Source organism: Teleopsis dalmanni, chromosome 2 (genome assembly GCF_002237135.1).
Source record: "Teleopsis dalmanni isolate 2A chromosome 2, ASM223713v2, whole genome shotgun sequence".
Taxonomy (NCBI): Eukaryota; Metazoa; Arthropoda; class Insecta; order Diptera; family Diopsidae; genus Teleopsis; species Teleopsis dalmanni.
The window spans coordinates 85,095,785-85,116,361 of NC_051847.1; the positions used below are offsets into that span (position 1 = coordinate 85,095,785).

At 27.2% G+C, this 20,577-nt stretch overlaps 1 protein-coding gene across 2 annotated transcripts in view; it reads right to left on the bottom strand.

Annotated features, from left to right (window-relative positions):
* The window catches only part of LOC119679132 (transcription factor CP2-like), a 32,908-nt gene extending 14,180 nt beyond the window's left edge, over positions 1–18,728 (bottom strand). Inside the window, exons 1-2 of one of the 2 annotated variants that reach the window (XM_038091319.1) lie at positions 18,644–18,728; positions 18,379–18,570 (exon numbers count right to left, since the gene is read on the bottom strand). In XM_038091319.1, the coding sequence (XP_037947247.1) occupies positions 18,379–18,502 (124 nt within the window). In that variant the 5' untranslated portion in view covers positions 18,503–18,570; positions 18,644–18,728. Of the gene's footprint in view, positions 1–18,378; positions 18,582–18,643 lie in introns of those variants that run through there. The other variant, XM_038091320.1, reaches the window with a different exon arrangement.
* Positions 18,729–20,577: the final 1,849 nt, after the last annotated feature.

The following is a 20,577-nucleotide window of genomic DNA, read 5'->3' on the forward strand; positions in this document are numbered from 1 at the left end:
TTGTAGCATTCGCAACGATTCTGCACACGAAATTTCGTTCGAAACACAAAATTTGATGCAAACTCTTTGTTCAATATTTTTTTCCATTGTTTTTTTCGCAACGCCCTACTGAGGTGAACTGGTTTCAACAGCTGCCGTAAACGAACTGTCTGACAGATCGCGCTCATTTTTGGCATATTAATTGTCCTTAATTGCTGCCAAACTACATAAACTTAAAATATCGAAAAATATACAGCGCGCGAATTTTAAATGAGAATTTCCGAAAACTTTTCGGTCTTAATGTATATTCTCTCCTACACCATAGATCGATCTATCTATTTTTTGTTATCGATCAGTAACTATATTCACTTGCTTTAATGTTCAATTTTGAATCGTGATTCAGTGCTAACATAATCAAAACGTATGATTATTCCCGATTTGATACCCAGGCTTAGGCACACGCATACTTATTTGGCTCCTATATCACTGATTCAGCTGTTTATTGTTGTCTATGAATAACGACAATATGAAAATTCATTTTCGTTACATTTTCTTCTTTCTCATCGTTACAGTCCTTGGTGGATTATTGCTTACATAACCAATGCGTTCCATTTTTCTCCTTCTGATACACCATTTGCCCAATCACGCACACCCATATATTTTTATCATGACTATCAAACGGAATCCTTTTATCACCTTAGTCAACTCAAAGGTTGTAAACTAAATCTATTTTATCACGTTCTTCTCCCATGTTTTACGGCTATTTACTACATCGCTAACAATATATGTATATATATATACGCAGATGTCCAATAGTTTTTTTTATCAAAGTTACTAAAAACATTATTTGATAGAATCGACTTTAGTGATTTGTATAACCTAACCTAGTACTGTTAGTTGACTAACATCTATTTTATTATCATTTACATCAAATTGTAATTTCATAAATACAAAAAAATTTATTAATAATAATATGTCACTCAAAGTATGTAAAGCTTTAGATTTATGCGTAGTATTTTAACAAAGAATCTTTATACACCTATCCTAACTAAGCTAATTATTATCAGCAGTAACGAATGCAACAAATTTAAGGACATTAAGGACATTCTGGAACGTATCATCTGTTTCTAATGGTTCTCATGAAAATAAAATAGAATTATTTGGGGCTACTAATTTTACAAATCTTTATTTCGTCTTTTATATTGAAGTGAATAAACATACCCATTTTAAATAATATGTATTGTCATTAATAGCATTTATGCATGCTCCTGCGAAAAAGGTATTTCAAGCAATAGTTACAGAAAGAAGGTGTGGAGGTAGACCGTGTCTCCAGTGAAGTAATCAAGTTGAGGGAATACTAACCAGACTTGATGTACGAGATTGGAGAAGCTGCGCAGGCAGCAGAGGCGCAAAAGTAACATGCTGCGTAAGGGGTACCCCGGTAACGGGTTGTTATGTCCAAATAAGTAAGTAAGCATGGTTTTAATATCAATCTTTTAATTCGAGCAATCTCTTTTTAAGGAAATTATCGTAGCTTTTTAAATTCAATTTTAACCTGGTACAACGAAATACTAATTTATGTCTGCAGAAAGAAACTGCTGCCAATATTATCTGCTCTGCTCGTACCCTGCAAATGTCAGGAAACGATTCTAGTATCTAATTACCAGTACCTAAATACCTCTATACCTCTACGGAATGAAATTTCAGCCAATTTTATCTTTTTGTTCCTCACAACTACCAAGAAAAGAGTCGAGTATCTTCATTCAACCTTATTACATATAGTACAATTATGGCTGAATTTTGAAACTAAAAGATATTATTAGTTTTAACAATCTTAATCTATTTAAGAAAACTTAGGAGATTCTCTCCAGGAATATCATAATAATTCTTATAGACACCCTTTAAATAAAAAAAATTCCTATTATATTACAATTTATCAGATTGTTTTTAATACGGCTATCCCAACTGCAAGCACAGCAGGAAAACCTTATTAGATTATATAACATCTATAAACATCTACACTAATACATTCATGATTATTAGATGCAATTAACAGATAGTTATGATACTAGAATTACTTTAATTCTTCTACGAGTATTAACTTATTACTTGACTTACCGGTTTGGTTTTTATTAATGATAATTTTAATTTATTTCATTTGACTTGTTAAATGAATTAAATTCCTACACGATTTTGTATTATATTAAAACCACAATAATTTCTTATGGCTTATAATAAAAATATTTTAATAATTAAAACTAAGAAGAAAAGAACTTAAATACAAATTGTTTATGAAATATGTAACTTAAACCATCGATAATAAACATATAAACAACATTAATGCGTATTAAATCTCGGTTAATATGTAGTAGTAGAAAATATATATACATATATATATATATAATTATATATCCATACACAGTGGTGGATATAAGGAGGTTTCGGTGTTCAAACCGGCTATCCTCTAAATTATTTCGGAAGATCCTATACTAGATATGATTGCTATTTTTGCAGTTCAAGTTTTTCATCCAATCTTTGTATTAGTTCCAAAAATTACCCCCTTAAATGAGTCTCTGTATACGCTCCTGTATACACTTATATGTAAATATATATATATATTATTTATTTCAAAAACCCCCCTTAAATGAGTCTCTGTATACGCTCCCTGTTTACACATATATGCAAATATATATACATATATGTGTTATTAAAAATGTCTGGCTATTTTGATCGTTAGCATAGTCGTCATAAATAATAACGATTAGCTTCTGCTAGAGTACTACATATACTCGTAATTTATCTACAAAATTCTAACAAATGAAATAAAAAGAAATTTTATTTAAATTGTGTTTTAGATAAAACTTGACCGACTGTTAGGGGAGGACGTAGATGACGTTATAACTTGATTTAAAAAACAGAAACAAAACATTATAAAACAAGAATAAGAAAAACAACAATAAAAAAACATACCACCTGAGTTTATTTGATAACACCCGAATCGTCGATTAGAATTGCGGTTATCGAAATTCATAAAGTAATTATTTTCCATTTTAACAAGTTTATTTTTGTGCGATTATACTCATATTATTGTATAGTTGTATAAGCACATTATATGTATAAGTACACTTAAGTACACATATTATCTTGACTTTTTAGTCAGTAGTACTTAGACTATGCAAAATTTGATATAATCGTACATTGCTGAAATTTCGGAAAGAAGTGCGTCAATAAAAATCGATTACGCCGCAACTTATCGAACACTTATCATTTTAATTTCGATTGTAAATATGTCACTAGATTTTATTTTTATTATTGGAACTGATTATAAATTTTCTCTTTTCTTTTCTTTAATTTTTAAACGAAAATTAAAGTTTATACAACACTTCAGACATTTAAATTGATATTAAATATGAAGCGGCGAAGTGAAAAATTTGTGTATGAAATTTAAAGCTCAAAACACAATCTTATTTTCATATCATTATTAATAATATAAACATTAAATAATTAACACATTAACAATTATTGTTGATTTGGGTTTCAAAACGTATTTAATTTCAATACTAGTAGGTGCATTTTTTTTCTTTTCTGACTTTTATTTATTTATTTTTTTTTGTACTAAAGTTCAAGTATTTATTTCTCAAAATGGCCCTTTGATTTAATTATTTTCCGTTGAAGTGAATATATATTTTTTTATATGTAAACATGCTTATATATGTACCAGTATAAAGTCTACGTTATCACATAAATATAAAATAATTTATTTCAAAATATATTGTTTTATTTTTCGAATGTGATTTTAGGTTTTTATAAAAATATTTTCCAACGAAAATGGAAATATTCTGTATAGATGAGAAGTTAGGTATTACTTCAAACGGATGGAAAACTGTATATAGGAAGCTAAAAAGTTGAAAGTGCTAGTGAACAATTCCCGTCGGTATAAGTAATTTTTATCAATAAAACAAAAGTTCTGTCAAAAAGCCGTTAAATAATTCCCAGAATAATACACTTATAGGAAATCCATTGTAAAATCAACAATAATAATATTTAATTCTATTACCTTTTAAGGTACGCATACAATTTTCAGTGCTTACATATTTATGTTTTCACAACATATATAACATGTAGGTCAGGTTACGTTGAAGTGTTGGCCTTGTGCCCTAAGCCCACTTAGGCGGGTATTACACATGATACCTGGCTTGTTCGCTGGGCCCAGATCTTTGTTATTACACATCATGTACAGTCGACATTTTTCTGAACACTTCTCAGCAAAAAATTAGAACAAATATATTAATAAAATACAACAAATATACTACAAAATATACTTCTCCTCTATCCCATAAAACAGAATGAAATTTGCATGGAAGCCGACAAAAATCTGATTGTATATAAAAAAAAACGAGCAAGACTGACGAAAAATCAAAATATATTGATTTCCATCGCTTCGCTTGTCATTCCTGCAAATGTTGTTATTATATTGATTATAAGCATCATGTGTTATATCCCATTTAAGCTCAAATAATGACCCATTGTAGTACCACAGGTTTAACGTTTGTACAATGCGCCGACAAGAGGTCAGTGTATGAACAACGCGGAAAGACACGACTCCTCCATTAGATAAAGATCAACCAATCTAACAATTCTATAAACTTGGCTATGCAACCAATTTTACAAGATAACAGCCCTATTAGGTCGGTAAGAAAAGGGGGCCTAGAAGATTTCAAATCTTCTTCTAGTTAATGATGGACACTGATACATGAGGTGAAGCACAGCTTTCTATATACAACATATAATAATTGGTAATTTTTTCACAAAACTGTAGTATATTTACTACTACTATATTTTTAGTATATAGTAGTATACAAAAGTTATGCTACAATTCAATGTATGACTATAAATCATTAATGCAATATAATTTTAATATATTTTCATTCAGAAACTACGTTCAGTGATCCATAATTAGTTTAAAATTTGTTTTCAGACAACCGTAAAAATACAACGAAATCAAATACTCATTTTTCTATCAGCATAAAATAAAAAAAATTACTATTAAAATATAATCAACACATCACTTAATAAGTTCCCGATCTAATTAGGAAAGACTCGAATTGATCTGGATTTGAATTTTGGAAAAATGGACTTTATTTATGAACACATTTTCCTTTAAGAGTGCTACATTCAGTTCAAGTTCTCTAAATTGTTGATGTCTTTTTTGTAGAACCATTTTTTTTTGTACTTAAAATAGACCCCCGCTTCTCAAAATTTGACACGTTAGTGTCAGCTAACGTGGTACCCACTTTGGAACATCTTAGGTATGATAAAATTTAATAAGACTGTTAAAAATTAAAACAATCTACCTTTAAATATGTTTAAGTTGTCATTTATCTAATTTAGCTTCGCTGAATTTTACCTATCTATCATACGGTTGTTTTCTAATACAATTCTCAATTTTCAATTTTCTAGAGGTATGCAAAGCGGAGTGAAAGGAATCTTATGACAAATGATTCAAATACGTGCAAAAGTATATAAAACAAAGAGGAAATTACTTGGAAAAGCAATATAAGTATTTTCAATCAACAATTACTACTTGCGATTTACGGTGCTGTTACCTGGCTCTTCTAAAATGTTTATTTCAATGCATATATTTATGTCGGGTATTGGCTGCTCATTTAAATGACGTGAAGACGTGAGCTGATATAGTAATTGAATATGATGATTAATAAGCAGTTTGACATTTGTACTGTGTGACTTTTTTACTTTTTAAAATAATTTACTATTTTATATATCTTGACAAATTTTGAAATGTATCATAGGTAAATAATCATAGAAATAAATAAAATAATCATCCAATCTGGTTTTACCGATGTATATCAGTTTTATTTCTCATCAAAGCACTAATTATTTTATTTACTAATTGAATTATGAAAATTTTGATATATTTATTTATGTGTTCATATTAATTTATTTTTAATTTATTTATAACATATATATGAGTAAATACTCGCACATTATTACCCATCTCAGGTAATAAAGATATTAATTATTTAATTAAATCAAAAGCACCATATTAATGAAAATAGATAACTTAATTACACCCTTTGCACATATGGTATGAAATGGGTATGCTTTGTTTGTAAAAGTATCTATACTACTGCGAAGGATACGCTAAACACCATATGCTCATATATTCTAAATCAGTACAGAGCACTACATTTTAATGGTAATGAACTCCAACTCATGAAAGAAAATTTGTCGATTTCGGAATAAAACACATTTTAAAATCAATTTTGGAAAAAATGAGATTCAATTGTTTCTTCTCTACTAAAATCTACTAAAAAAAACTTTGTCATTCCATATCCATTAAAACTTTTATATGAATGGGCATATGAAGTTCAACTAAACAGGCAATTGTGTGAACGTATATAGAAAGAGTATTACAAAACAAATATGCTTACAATGCTGCAGATTAAACAGCTCTGTTCTAGATTAACGTAACTTGAGAAAACAATTTAAACATCCCTGTCATTAATATTTTTCTGTTTTTTTGTCTGTTTGTTAGACTATTAACCCTTAAATACTAACCTTCTTTAAAAAGTAGTTCTCACTTTATTTGTATCTTTATAAATAATCGGTCTGTTCCACCAGTTATTAATAGTAAAAATTGAGTAAAACACAAGTAAAGTACAAACTGAGAGCATAACATAAATAAAGTGCCAAATTACGTTCTTTACACAGATTTCCATGGAACAGCTTTGTGTAAAATCTGGTGAAAACATCAGTGCAGCGCAAATAAACAATACAAAAATTTAAATTCAAACCAAAAGAGCTGATTCACACATCAACAACAATTTTACTTGAAATAAAATGTACGAGTAAAGTCTTTGTAGCATTTTCACATTTCGACAGGGTTGTTACGCTCTCTCAGATGCTCTCATTTACTGGAAAATTATACACAGTGTTACTCAAAGTTACTACAAGTAGCTCGTGGAACAAACCTAATATAATATAATGCTATTTGCATTACTAATTATGGCAAGTCAAGGAAATCATTGTTTTTTTTACAAAGAATAAGTAAATTTTACTTATGGTTAGTATTTACTTTTTTACTTATTACATACAGATCTACTCTGAATCCAGTCAAATTGAGTTCTTAAATTAATAAATCTGATTAGTTATTTTACTCTTATACAAAATTTGGACTGAATATAATTCTAATATGATTACATAGTTTAAAAAATGTTATAGTGTATTTTATATTAAATAATTAATTTACTAAATAAAACTCTACTGTTGCTTCTTACAATACTTTTTGTCTCTTGTTTTTGATGAAACTATTCTTGACTTTAACCCACATCCGCCCAAAGATTTTTTTTTTTGGAAGTTTTGGTCAAAATGTTTTTTTAAAGCTTAATTAGTAAGGGGTGGGAGGTGTGGTGGGAAGTCACAAATATTTTTGTAAAGCTAAAGCTTCATTCATTCAAAGTAATGACATATATAAACTCTAAAATTTTTCTAATATAAACAAAAAATCCATGAAAAATGGTAAAATTTGCTGTTCGATTAATCTAATGTTGGGCAGATATGGGTTAATATATATTAAATTATCTTTTCAAGATATCTGAAATGCTGTTCGATTAATCTAATGTTGGGCAGATATGGGTTAATATATATTAAATTATCTTTTGCAAAATATCTGGAATGCTGTTCGATTAATCGAACGTTGGGCAGATATGGGTTAATATATATTAAATTATCTTTTGCAAAATATCTAAAATGCTGTTGGATTAATCGAACGTTGGGCAGATATATGTTAATATATATTAAATTATCTTTTGCAAAATATCTGAAATGTATGAGTGAATTTTTTTATTGGTATAAATATACAAATTTCTTAAGATTTAATTGAGTAAATAATTCATATGGAATATGACAAGATTTAATTAAAAATAAATTATTAAATAAATAGCAATCAGCTGTTGCAGCAGATAGTTTTTAACGTTTCTATTTGAAGTTAGGAGAGATCATTCGATTAAAGTTCGATTTTACTAAAAACAAGTTGCTCGGTCAAAGAACTATGACTTTCTTAATAAATATACTAAAAAGTTTATTGATTTAATAAAAGCTGCACATAAATTTGAATAAATAATTTTTAAAAATTTTCTTATTTTACAATGTGTTTCATGATTTTAACTAGTTTATCAGGTTTTCCTTTTAAATGCTAACATATTCACCGACAAAAAGAAAACGACTGCATCTTAAAATGTATCTCAAACTCACAAACTCGCATGGATTCCAATAAGTAGGGAAAACTAAATTCATTCAAGTGCATGACTGTACCAAGCTGATAACGAAAATTGAAAGCTGGATGCGACCTTTTTCGTCTGCTCTTGATACGATTGCGCTGATAAAATGAATATGAGACGAGTAGAATTGAGTAGAATTGTCTATACATTTACACAATAAATATGTGCGAAAGTTTATTATTTTAAATTAAATACAAAAACAAAACAAATTTATATTTTAATAAAAAAAGTCAACTACTATACTATTTTCATATGACATGTTTTTTTTGTTTTTGTTTTTATATGATAATGATGAATTCTTATCAGGTGTTTACTCTACTTCAAACAACACTGTAGGAGCGGTGCTATCGTGATAACTGCGCTATTAATGTAGACATAATACGCGATTACTAGAATAAATTTTTAACAAAAGAAAGAAAAATTATATTTATTTGGATTTTTTGGATTTTTTGTATTTAAATAAAGTTGAGCAAGTTAAAATGTGAATTATTTCAAATCAAGATGATAGTCGAGAGAACGAAACAGTTTTGAAAAATAGTAGTAAAGTCAAAAATAGTTAAATAAATTAAATTAAAAAATTATCACAATTTGCAAATATGTGAAAATCAGAAAACCTATGCACGTTTTGGCAATTAGTGCAGCAACGTTAATGGAATCAATTGTTTGTAGTTCCAGGTACTAATTATGGGAAACGTCACCAACATGTAAGATTTATTTGAAATAATTAAAAATTGAATTAATTTCTGTAACTCTATCACATCTGTAAGTTGCGTGCTTATGTTGATGATATTTTGATCAGATAACGAATTCATCTGTTTAATAGTAGACTCTTTCCTGTCTTTAATCTAATAAATCTATCTACTCTGCCGACAAATTTCATTAACTGAGACTAATTGGTTCTGTAAATACAAAATGTAACAAAATATCTATATAATGCGTTAGACTTTTAGACTTTTCAAGCTATTAGTTAGCATGAAAATGTTATTTAAATTTTAGTGTGAAATCACGATAATCATACGAAATTAAAAAAAATTAATCAAAAGTAATCAAATTAATTTAACCGGTGGCTTTGCCTCTATGAGCTTTAACTCGACTAATTTACACTTTTTGGCTACGATTCCAGCATTCTTCAATTTTTATATATACATATATATTAAATACATCATTTTTATATAAAATACATGCGAAAATTAGGTGTGTCCAATAGATTATTTAAAAAAACACACTACAGTAAATATATATTACATTATTTAAAAAAGCACACTTTATAATAAAACATTTTATTGTACTGTAAAGTATAGTATAGTATTTCAAATATTTAAACTAAATATTAATTTATTAATGTTATTTATAATGTTATAATGTTTATAATGTTTTATAATGTTATAACAGTTCGTTATATTATTTAGATAAGTCTTAGAGGTTTGTGTGGTCTTTGTATCCCAACAATAAGATCAGACTATACAAAACTTTTGGTAAATCAGTCATTACGCAAAATTGTTAAAGTATTTTGGCAAAATACGATTTCAAACGATTGTCTATGGTCTCTAACTCAGCAAACACCTATGAGAAACGAAATTAAAAAGCGCAAATGGGAATGCACTGGTGACACCACAAGAATGGCGATTGAGTTGAACCAGATGGGTAGCAGAAGAAGGGGCAGACCTGCTTACGCATGGAGAAGACAAAACGACACGGAAATGTCACATGTGTGGAAAGACTGGGGAGAGTTGAAGCTATTGGCCACCAATCGTACCGAATGAAAGTTATTTGTTGCGGCCCTATGCCCCTCCTAGGAGTTAAAGGATTAAATATATATATACAAGACTTAGGTAACTAAATATTTATGTTTATATATCTTGTAAATGACCACACGTTTTTAAATTTTAAATAAAAATAAATTTTGTTATACTCGTAATATGAAGCGATTTAGGGTTTAAATTCTGTATTTTAATCGTATTTTTTTTTTACACTCTGTGTAATATTAAAATGCCAAACTCACAGAGCACGCAGTGGTTTAATTTATTCACTTCGTACAGTCTGTCATTCGATCGATCTGAATCAGAAATAAAAGCCAACCAACACAACATATTATAATCTCTAAAACTGCGATCTGTAGCATATAACAATTTTATTAAATATATTTATAATACCATTTACTATATGACGTCGAACAATTACCTGCTCTGATACACTTAATATGAATATGAAATAATTATAAATATGCAGAGTTATTACGAGTATAAACAAAGTGTAAAGCAATATTTATCGACAAACACTAGGAAATTACACAAACATCTTTGGGTTCAAAAGCAAAAATAATAATGGAAAAAGAAGAACTAGAGTTCTGAAGAGTATTATTTATGTATAATATAGTAGAATTATAATTGAAAATTATAAACGAATGTGTTGGAAGTATTAGTACAAAGGATTGCAACACATTTTATTATAGAAATGCGAATTCTATATATTCAGAGAAGAGAACAATGCTCTTTGGCACCTTTTTCATGAAAACCACTGCAGTGAATATTATTGAATGGTAATTTTCATAGAAACTTATGATATGTTTAATATGAATAAATGTAAGCGAACATCTTTAAAATTGAGATGATAAAATAAGGATTTAAGTATAAATAAATATTATGTGTATAGACTAAGTTCTTGAATTAATAATAATAATAAATATAAAAATAAGTTAAGATTTAATTTAAAACAAGTAAAAAATACATAATTTTATAATATATATTTATGTAATTAAAAAAAATTTTAAAAATTTATGAATAAATTGTGTCAACTCTTAATTAAAGTAGATTGAAATTTGAGGAAACTTTCTGAATATTTCAATGAAAAATAATATATGAAAATATATAACAAAGTAAGAGTAACAAATTTATAAAACATATGAATGTATTGCATTGACTCTATAAAAGTTTCTGAGTATTAAACCGTCATCAAACTGCATAATAATGAAGTCCAATTTTTAAACGAAATTACATCGAATGCATAAAAAATGCTGTAGTCTGAATTTTAATTATTTTTATATTACGAGTACTATATGTTGTTAATCAACTTGACAATATGTATGTACACATTTTGAGTAAATTTAACTATTACGATCTCATCAAACAATGTCAAGTGGAACAAAACGTTTAGGAGCGAAAAACCATTTTAATATTAACAAAAATTTTACACTACTAGGTCAACCATTGATGGGTTAATGTTTTCTGCACATAATTAAAAAAAATTGTTCTTAAGATCAAATTTACATTTCGAACTTCCTGATTTCGGCAGTGTCTACCAACTAAAAATTTATGCTATTCAGATAACAATGTTCTTTGACCCATATTTACTTTGACAGCCAGGCATCGGAGGAACTTGAGTCTAAGTGTAAAATATATGTAGAAAGAATTTGTGAATATATGGGCTTCATAATTTTTGTAACCGCCTTAAAAGGGTTAAAAATTTCAATTCTAAAAATTTAGTAAATAGTGAAGAAAATATTATGAAATCTAATTTTAATCAGAAAAATTAGTCTTATATCTGTAACACTTTAAATATAATGTTAGTTGGTTATGGCCATAAGTTTCTAAATAACATATAGTGAAATTGAGTAGCAGTTCAGCATATCTATAGTTTTCAGTTATAGAGCACAGCGGTCTAAAGGAAAACTGTATAGCAGACGAATTTGCAAGGAAAGGAACTAAAATTAAATTATTTCCCAAAAATAAGAACAGATTGGATTTGAAGCATTGTTGAAAGTTATAATTAAAATATGTAAAATATAAAATAAAAATAAAGTAAAAAATAAAATAAAAATAAAATCTAAATAAATATAAATGAAATATGCTCACGGAAATAACAATTTTATTAAGATAACTTCATTTCAGGCGAAGAAAAATCATAACCCGGACTTTGTGTTATGGGTCAGCATTCCTCACGAATTAATATTATCAATCAAATGATTATTACATAAGTTGTACCGATTAGAAAGAATTAACCATCAAATATCTATATTGTTCCTACTTCAACTGACTCTAATCCATTAAGTATCAATAGTTCTTTACATAAATGCCATAATGTCTTTTACATGTTATTATTAGAACTATGTAATATAAAGTTTTAAACGTATTGTACAGTAACAACAACAATTTCACAAAAATTTAGGAATATATAAACTCTTATAATAATAAATATTTTATTCTTAACATTAATAAATTAAAATTTATATTATTTTCTTGAAAAGAATCTCAAAATGTTATATTATAATTATTATATTAGATATTGAAAACTTCTCTATAAGCTAAAATAAATAAAATGATTAACTAATTATTAAATAAAACTAAATAATAATTATATATTAATTAATTAAAAAATTTAATTAGTTAATAATTCTTAATTAAGATTTGATGCCACAAAGTGTTCTTATTTCTTAGTTGGTGTTTTTGAAGTTTGGAATAAATTAAACACAAAATTAAGAACTATATATTTAACGTTTCGATGAACTTGAGATTTAATAACATTCACATTTGTACATTCACGCATATATATATATTTATATATATCACGAATGTAATGTAAGCAACAATAGCAGCAACAATCGACAATGAACTTGTCTTGTTAATAAAAAAAAATTGCTGTGGAAGACCTATTAATAAGTTTTAGTTTGTAGTTCAAGGTTTAGCATTTTACCATATGGATTTTTTAACAACTACTGAATGTTGTGATTGTGAAAACTTCCTACAAAAATTTACTCAATGTTCAAGCTCACATTTTGTTTGATTAAAATGTCAAGTAACAGTATTATCATAAATGGAGCAGTGCAAATTCACAAGTAGTTGTGAAAGGCCCTTACATCCACAAGAAATCACTGTGTAGTATTTGATCTAGAGATGTTATATTATCACTTATTTCGAAAATCGAAAGTGAGAAGTAGACTACAAACTGTTAATTTTTATCGCTACGGTCACATGATAAAAAACTTTTTTGGCTTGTAGTAGAAGAACAGGGCCAAGCTATAAGTCACACAATATCTGCTGTTTTGATTTCTTTAAACTGAAAATTTTCCGAACGTCTAATTTCATGTTTCGGTGACTTCAATTGGCTACCTGTAATTCGTCACCACTGGAATTTTTGTATGAACTTTACGCAAAGGATCGTCTTAATGTGGATAATTTACAAAGTTTGGATGCTTTCAGAACGAACAGAAGTCAAGTTATGACCAATAAGTACTATAGGATGTTCAATAGAGAATATTTAAATAATTTAATATTTCACATGGCTTAAACATGTTCAACTGAAAAGAATTAGCTGCGCCAAAATTCTTCATTACCTCCAACCGCTATTTAGAAATGAAAGCCTCAATGCTAAGAACAGGAAACTGATATATAACCAAATAATTTGTCCGTCACTTCTATATGGTTGTGTAGCGTTTAGCAAAGCTTCAAACACTACTATTCACTAGCTAGAAATTGTACAAAGCCAGGCTCTGAGAAGACTTTTCAAAGTTCCATGGTACATTAGGACGAATGACATCCTCAGGGACATCAAGATTGATCCCATCAAAAAATACATAAAAAATAGAGCCCTGAAATTATTTGCGAAATCTGACAGACTTACTAACACCGCGTTATCAAATCTCAGAATGGTTACAGGCTCCTCGGGGAGATATGTAGATCTGAGGTCAATTATTGCTTAGTCTGATGAAGTGATAAACAATAATCCAGTCAAGGCGCAAAGAGGGGTTTTGTAGAAACCTCGCAGTTAATAGAGAGTAAAAGTGCTTAGGTGCACTGACTCAACTCAACTAGCCTCAACATATATATATAATTTATAGTAGGGTTGTAATAATATATCAAAACAAAAATTTTATCGAAATCTCAATTAAAAATCTATTTTATTCACATTTTCTTTTGGAATGACAAAATGAATTACCCTATAAATACCCGGTAGGGTAGTTCATGTATCCAAAAATCAAGAAAATTGATTTTTAAGCTGAATTTTATTTGTAGTTTAAAAGTTTGTATTAAATATACATTTTTTTCTATAAATAATATAGTTTCTAACGAAATAAAATCAGATAAATTACGGTGGATGTGGCAAAAGTTTGCAACTACAATGAATTCACAAATGAATGAATTAGTTTATTGTTATCACTAAACAAAAACCTTAATTTTTATATTTTTTAGATTTTTTCTAATTCATTTCGTAGTGAAAAATAGTATTGAATTTAATTTATTGCTCTTCTTGTCAAGCACGACAATTAGTTTTTTCAAACATACGTTTTAAACAGGTTTAACTGTGTGGAGTAGGTTTAAGTGCAAGTGCTTAAACGTGTTGTTAAATATGTTTAAGCTCATACAATTGTTAGTCTAAACGCGTTCAAGACCGTGTTTAACCCTAAACTGCACAGAGCATTTGAGCTGCTTATTAGTTAAAGGATTTCAAAAAGGTTGAACTAAATAAGCCAGCAGTGTTGTTGTTTTATATGTTATTTTTAAAATAAGCAGTTGTTCTTTTGTAATATGCTTACAAAAAAAAAGGCCTTAAGTTGAACATATATAGTTTATGTAAAACAAAAATTTCGTAGGTACTTCCAAAAGCCCTTCATAATAGACGAATTTTTAGTCTTGGCAACCATATGATTTGAGCTGCTTATTAGTGAAGGGATTTCAAAAAGGTTGAACTAAATAAGCCAGCAGTGTTGTTGTTTTATATGTTATTTTTAAAATAAGCAGTTGTTCTTTTGTAATATGCTTACAAAAAAAAAGGCCTAAAGTTAAACATATATAGATTATTTAAAATGAAATGCTTTCGCAAAGAGTTTTCACATTAAACATGTTTAGCAAAGGTCTATTTAAAAATACCTTAGTCATATATTCTTGTTTGAGAGATATAGTGACGAACTTCTACTATAGTGTTTCGTCTATAATTAGAACTTATTGAAAAAACTTCGTAAATACTATTCGAGACTCAATTATAAATAAGTTTAACTAAATAAAGTACCCTTCTCTTAATAGCTGAGTAGTAAAATATGTTCAGCAATGCAGAAAGCCATAAGCCATAGATATCAGGATTTTAAGGCCATTAGCGAAATAAGTTCGTGTATTAACATAAGGCCTATGCTAATTGTTATTGTTTTTTATTGTTCGCTTCAATTCGGCGATAATTAATGAAAAAACCATTTTATATGAATTAATTAACGCTTTCAATATTGTGTGGTATAAAGAAGTGATGTTGATGTATAGATTGTTGTTGTGTTTCTTAATATTTTTTAAAAACAAGTTTTCAAATACTGTATTGTATAAATTTTATTAAAAAACTCAAAAAGCCAATACCGAATTCAGGTTATTTTCAGCTGCACTTCAATTGGATGAGAGAAGAAAAATGTATTAAGAATTTTTAAACAAGTTTCTTTACATTTGAACGTCGAAGAAGTTACAAGAATCGAGCTCGAGCCCGCGCACGATTACAAGAACTTTGGCTGGTCGAAGATATTTACATACATTCGCTTACAGAAGGCGTTTGAAATATAGAAGAGAATCAAATGGAGTCTGAGTTTGGAGTTTTTATTGAATGTATTATTTATGTTTATAATAATTCAAAATTTTTTTAAAAAAAGAGCGAAACATGTTTTCTCAACCGGAATGGTGGTCAATATGAGAATTGATGTATTTAAAATTATGTTATAAAAAATTAGAAGTAATTTTCCACTCGTTTACAAACTTTGTATATAATATAAGTTTTTTTCTGTAACTTATTATTATATATTTATATATATATGTCAACTTTAAAAACATTTTTGTAGTAATATATTTAAAAAGATTATATTTTTGCAGTTGGACCTGAAGATGACGTGATCGCAAAATTACAGTTTTGCGTTTTTAAATTAAATTACAATGCTAAAAAAATTAAAGAAACGTTAAATGTTTTCGCGACTATTTTAAAATTACGCTCTTAATTTGTATTTAATTATAGTTACTTAAAAACAAAAGTGAACAATAATTATACATTAAGTTCAGTATTTGATGTCGTGAGAAGCTTTTCATTATGAAATAAAAAAAGATAAATAAACAAATAATAAGTGTTATCGACCATCAATTATTAAATTTAATTAATTTATACTAAAGATGATCAATGAGATATTTGCAATTAAAAAATTAAATAATTAAATAAATAATAGACACAGTTACTTTATTAATTTATTAAAATGAAACCTAAAGTACTATTGTAATCAAGTTCCTCTATGTAAACACGACTATCTATCGTGTTAATTAAGTTGCATTTGAAAACGTTAATTAGTTGTACTATCAAAATTCTTTTTGGTTAATAAAAATTATTTAAATATTGTAAATATTTACATATTTCCCTTATCTGTATTCATTTACAATATTTACAATTTGTAAATACTCCGTGAGTAAGGCCTAAAGTAGGTTTATGCATGCGAGCACGAGTAAAAACTTAAAACCTGCTTTAGTTTCGGTATTAAAATATTTTCAAATCTGCATAATGAAAGGTCGTAATGCAAAACTCGTTTCAAAGCGGGTCTTCCCCGTTTTGTATTATAAACAAAAGCTGTAAACGTTTTTAATATAGAAAAAGCCATTAAAATTTTTATTTCAATTTTATTTTTAACAGTAAGATATTTCAAATGTTTGTAAAGGAAAGACTCACAATTTTTCTTTTATTAAGATATAAAGTAATCATTCAAATCGAAAAATTATATATAATATTATAATATATGAACTTTTTTGCCTTAAATATTGTTACTCAAATCCTTTCTTTTTTTGTCAAAAGAGACATTTTTCAATTTTATTTTAAAACAAAATATTTTTTGATACATTAATTTAAAGAAAAATCCCTTTTTAAAACGAAAGTAAGGAAATTTGTGGAAGGATACCTATGGCATAAATGTTTGTCTGTTCATTCATACTATAAAAATTTACTGAAATACGTATCTTGTATCTATTAAAATAAAAAATTTTTATAACTCCTTAAAACCTCAATTTTCAAAATTTAACACAGACTTATCAGAGACATAAATAAAAGACCCAAAGTAACCTAAAGCTGTCAGAAAAAAGAAAAAACACTTAATTTTTGTCGTACAGTTATTCATTACGAATAACTTAATCTGTTCTAATCAAAGCCACGACAACTTCTTCAACTTGTCTATATTTAATAAAATAAATATCACAAATAGCAGATAACATCTGCTAAAAATTGTAAACATTTTTGAACAAATGGCTTAGAATCAACAGCCATATTTTTTGGCTGCAACTAGTCTTCAATGATAATCTATTGGACTTCACGAATATTTCTCATATCGAAGCAGAAATCAAGAAAAAAAAGTGGTGCTGGATAAGACAGATCTTTAAAAAGGAGGACCATAACATTGGCAATATCATATATGCTGTTTCATAAAAAAGTAACGGAAATGTTTTATATCAATGGGCTTTATAATTCACATTTTCACATTTTTATTATTTTAAATATTTATTTAAATATATTTTAGTTAAATAAATCCAGAATCATTTGCCTTGAGTTGTTTGTCATGGTTATACATATATTATTAAACAGCTATAGTGCTAAGGACGATCCTTATCTTTAACCCCTTCACGGCCACTGTCTGTAGAACTTATAAACTCTTATTGTAATCACAGAATATTGATTAATAATCGCAATCAATATTTTAATACTTAATTTAAGTTTTTAAAAATAATTAAAACTAATTCTTATTAAAAACCCAGAGAAATTCTGTGCACAAAGTCAACATGCCAAATTCGAACACTTTTATTTAAAACAATGAATATGTTTTATATAGGTTTAATATCTTAATCTGTAAAAATGTACACCGATTATAAAGAGTAAGGGTTATAAGGAGTATTAATTGTTTATAACCATTCCATATTTGTGTATGCCATTCAATAAATTCCTTGATCTTTTTTAACATTAAATATTAATATACGACGATCGTATGTAATATAAAAAAAAACAGTAATTCTTATTTTTTTATAACACCCTGTATAGTAACGATATCTTAGTAGTTAAATTTATTTTTATTATTGAATTTTAAATTAAAAAAAAAAAGTTTTTGTTAACTTACCACCAAGTTTTTCTCTTTTATGTCTTTCTTTATCGTGACTTGTTATCTTGTTTGGTATTTCATCCGTTTGAGCTGTTGTTGCTGTGTTTCCACTCTGATCGATATCTAAGGAATCCCAATCCATTCGTCTTTTACGTGATCCGTTATTGGAATAAATTGTTTGAACGTCAATTATTTGTGGTCCGGGTGAGCCTTTGGAACGATCGTCTATTATTCAGAGAAACCATCATTTGTCTGCTAATAGTTGCATTCGTATAGTACTTACCTGTCCAAGATTCTTCTGAGTTTGGTGGTGAGTCTATGAAATTGATTACAGTTTCATAATCTGCACTAATGTGCTGATGATGATAACCACTGTTATAGTTTCGGTTTGTATTCGTGAAATGCTGTAAGTAAATAATAATGAATTATATAACTTTTATATATACAATCAAATTAATTACTTAATTTAGTTTGAGTGTACTATTTTATGAATTTTAATTTCATTAAATTTAAATGCACAAATATGTAACATTATTTTAATATTTATAAATCTATTACTAAATTATATATTATATCTATTTTATTACATCCACTACATTATATCTAATAATATCTATTTTATAATAGTTAATTAGACAATAGATAATACAGTCAAACTTCCATAACCCGAACATCTATAATTCGAATTTTCTATAATTCCAACTAAATGGGGTGTAACAGAATTTAGAGAGCAAACTACATACAATAATAAAAAAATTTTTAACTCGAAGTCTTCATAAGTAAAACCTTTTCTTTGCAAAATAATACTTCGAGTTATGGAAGTTTGGCTATATATAGAAACATACTTTACTTTCTGTTAATTGTGTATTAAAATAAATTACAATTATGCCATAATTTATTACTAAAGCTATCGTTGTTGGAAAATATTTAACTTTTAAAAAAACTTATTTTACAAAAATATTAATATCGAATGTTTTCTACTATATATATAGAAACATTTATATATATATGGTGAAATATAAATGAATGGCCTTATTACATACTTTCAAAATCTCTTTACAGCACAACGCCCAAAAGCTTTATAATACCAGAGATGAATATGCAAGCTTCATTGTATTAAAGCAATTATTGCAGAATCTTCTCTGTTTTTATCTGGTTCTCTCAAAAACTGGACTATAATTCTTTGAACGTATCGATTTTGAGAGGCTGACACAACTTATTATCTATACCATCATTAACATTTATCTATACTTTTAATGAATATTATTTGGTATCGGTCAGCAAGCTATACCTACTTACATACCTGCTAAAAAAAACTGCTACAAATATTGTTATTTTTCTTTAGCTTATATATACAAAAAGTGTAGATTAGTGATCTTAAATTGTAATAAAATAGATAATGGACAAATTTTTATCGACAAGTTCAAGGAGACCTCTAAATAAATAAATAAATTTAATGGATAGTATATGTGATATTTTAAAATATTTAACTTTTTTCATATGATGATAAATTAATTCAAATAGATGAAGTTAAACTGTGCTTACAAAGTTAAATAGGTCTTGCAGGTTTCTATTGAAACCGCAATATATATTTTATTCTGCACTGGATTTGCTTCAAATACGATTTAAAGTACTTACATAACAATATAGTTTTCTTTCTTGAAGTTAAATTTAATATACTTTGTGTAAGCAATTAATTAAAGACTGTCAAAGTTCGACGTAGTGCTAAGATTTGCTTAGAAATATATATACCGGATGTACTTTTGGGAATATACCGGATGTATTTTTCGGAATGATATGAAGCAATATTAGTTGCTATTATTATTTTTTTTTTCGCATAGGATTTTTAAATGGCTTTAGTAGAAATGGATCTATAACTCCAAAACTGAGATCTCTTCTTGATTAAAAATACAAAAACCAGTATTCGTCAATAATTAAAAAAACTCATTTCAGCTTTTAGTATAATTTTATGAGTTGAATTGGCCTTGTGCAAAAAAAAGTGTGAAATGAGTCGACTATTATTATCAAAATTTAAAGTTTTTAAAAATTGTGAATTTGTTATATGTTCTAAATAATATACAATTTTAATCAGAATTGTAAAAAATTAAAAAGTAATAAAAACAAATATTATTAATTAATATATAATATAAATAATCAAAATAATCATCAAAATTATAAAGAAAGCATTACTCAAACTTGTTTAATTATTGATAGATT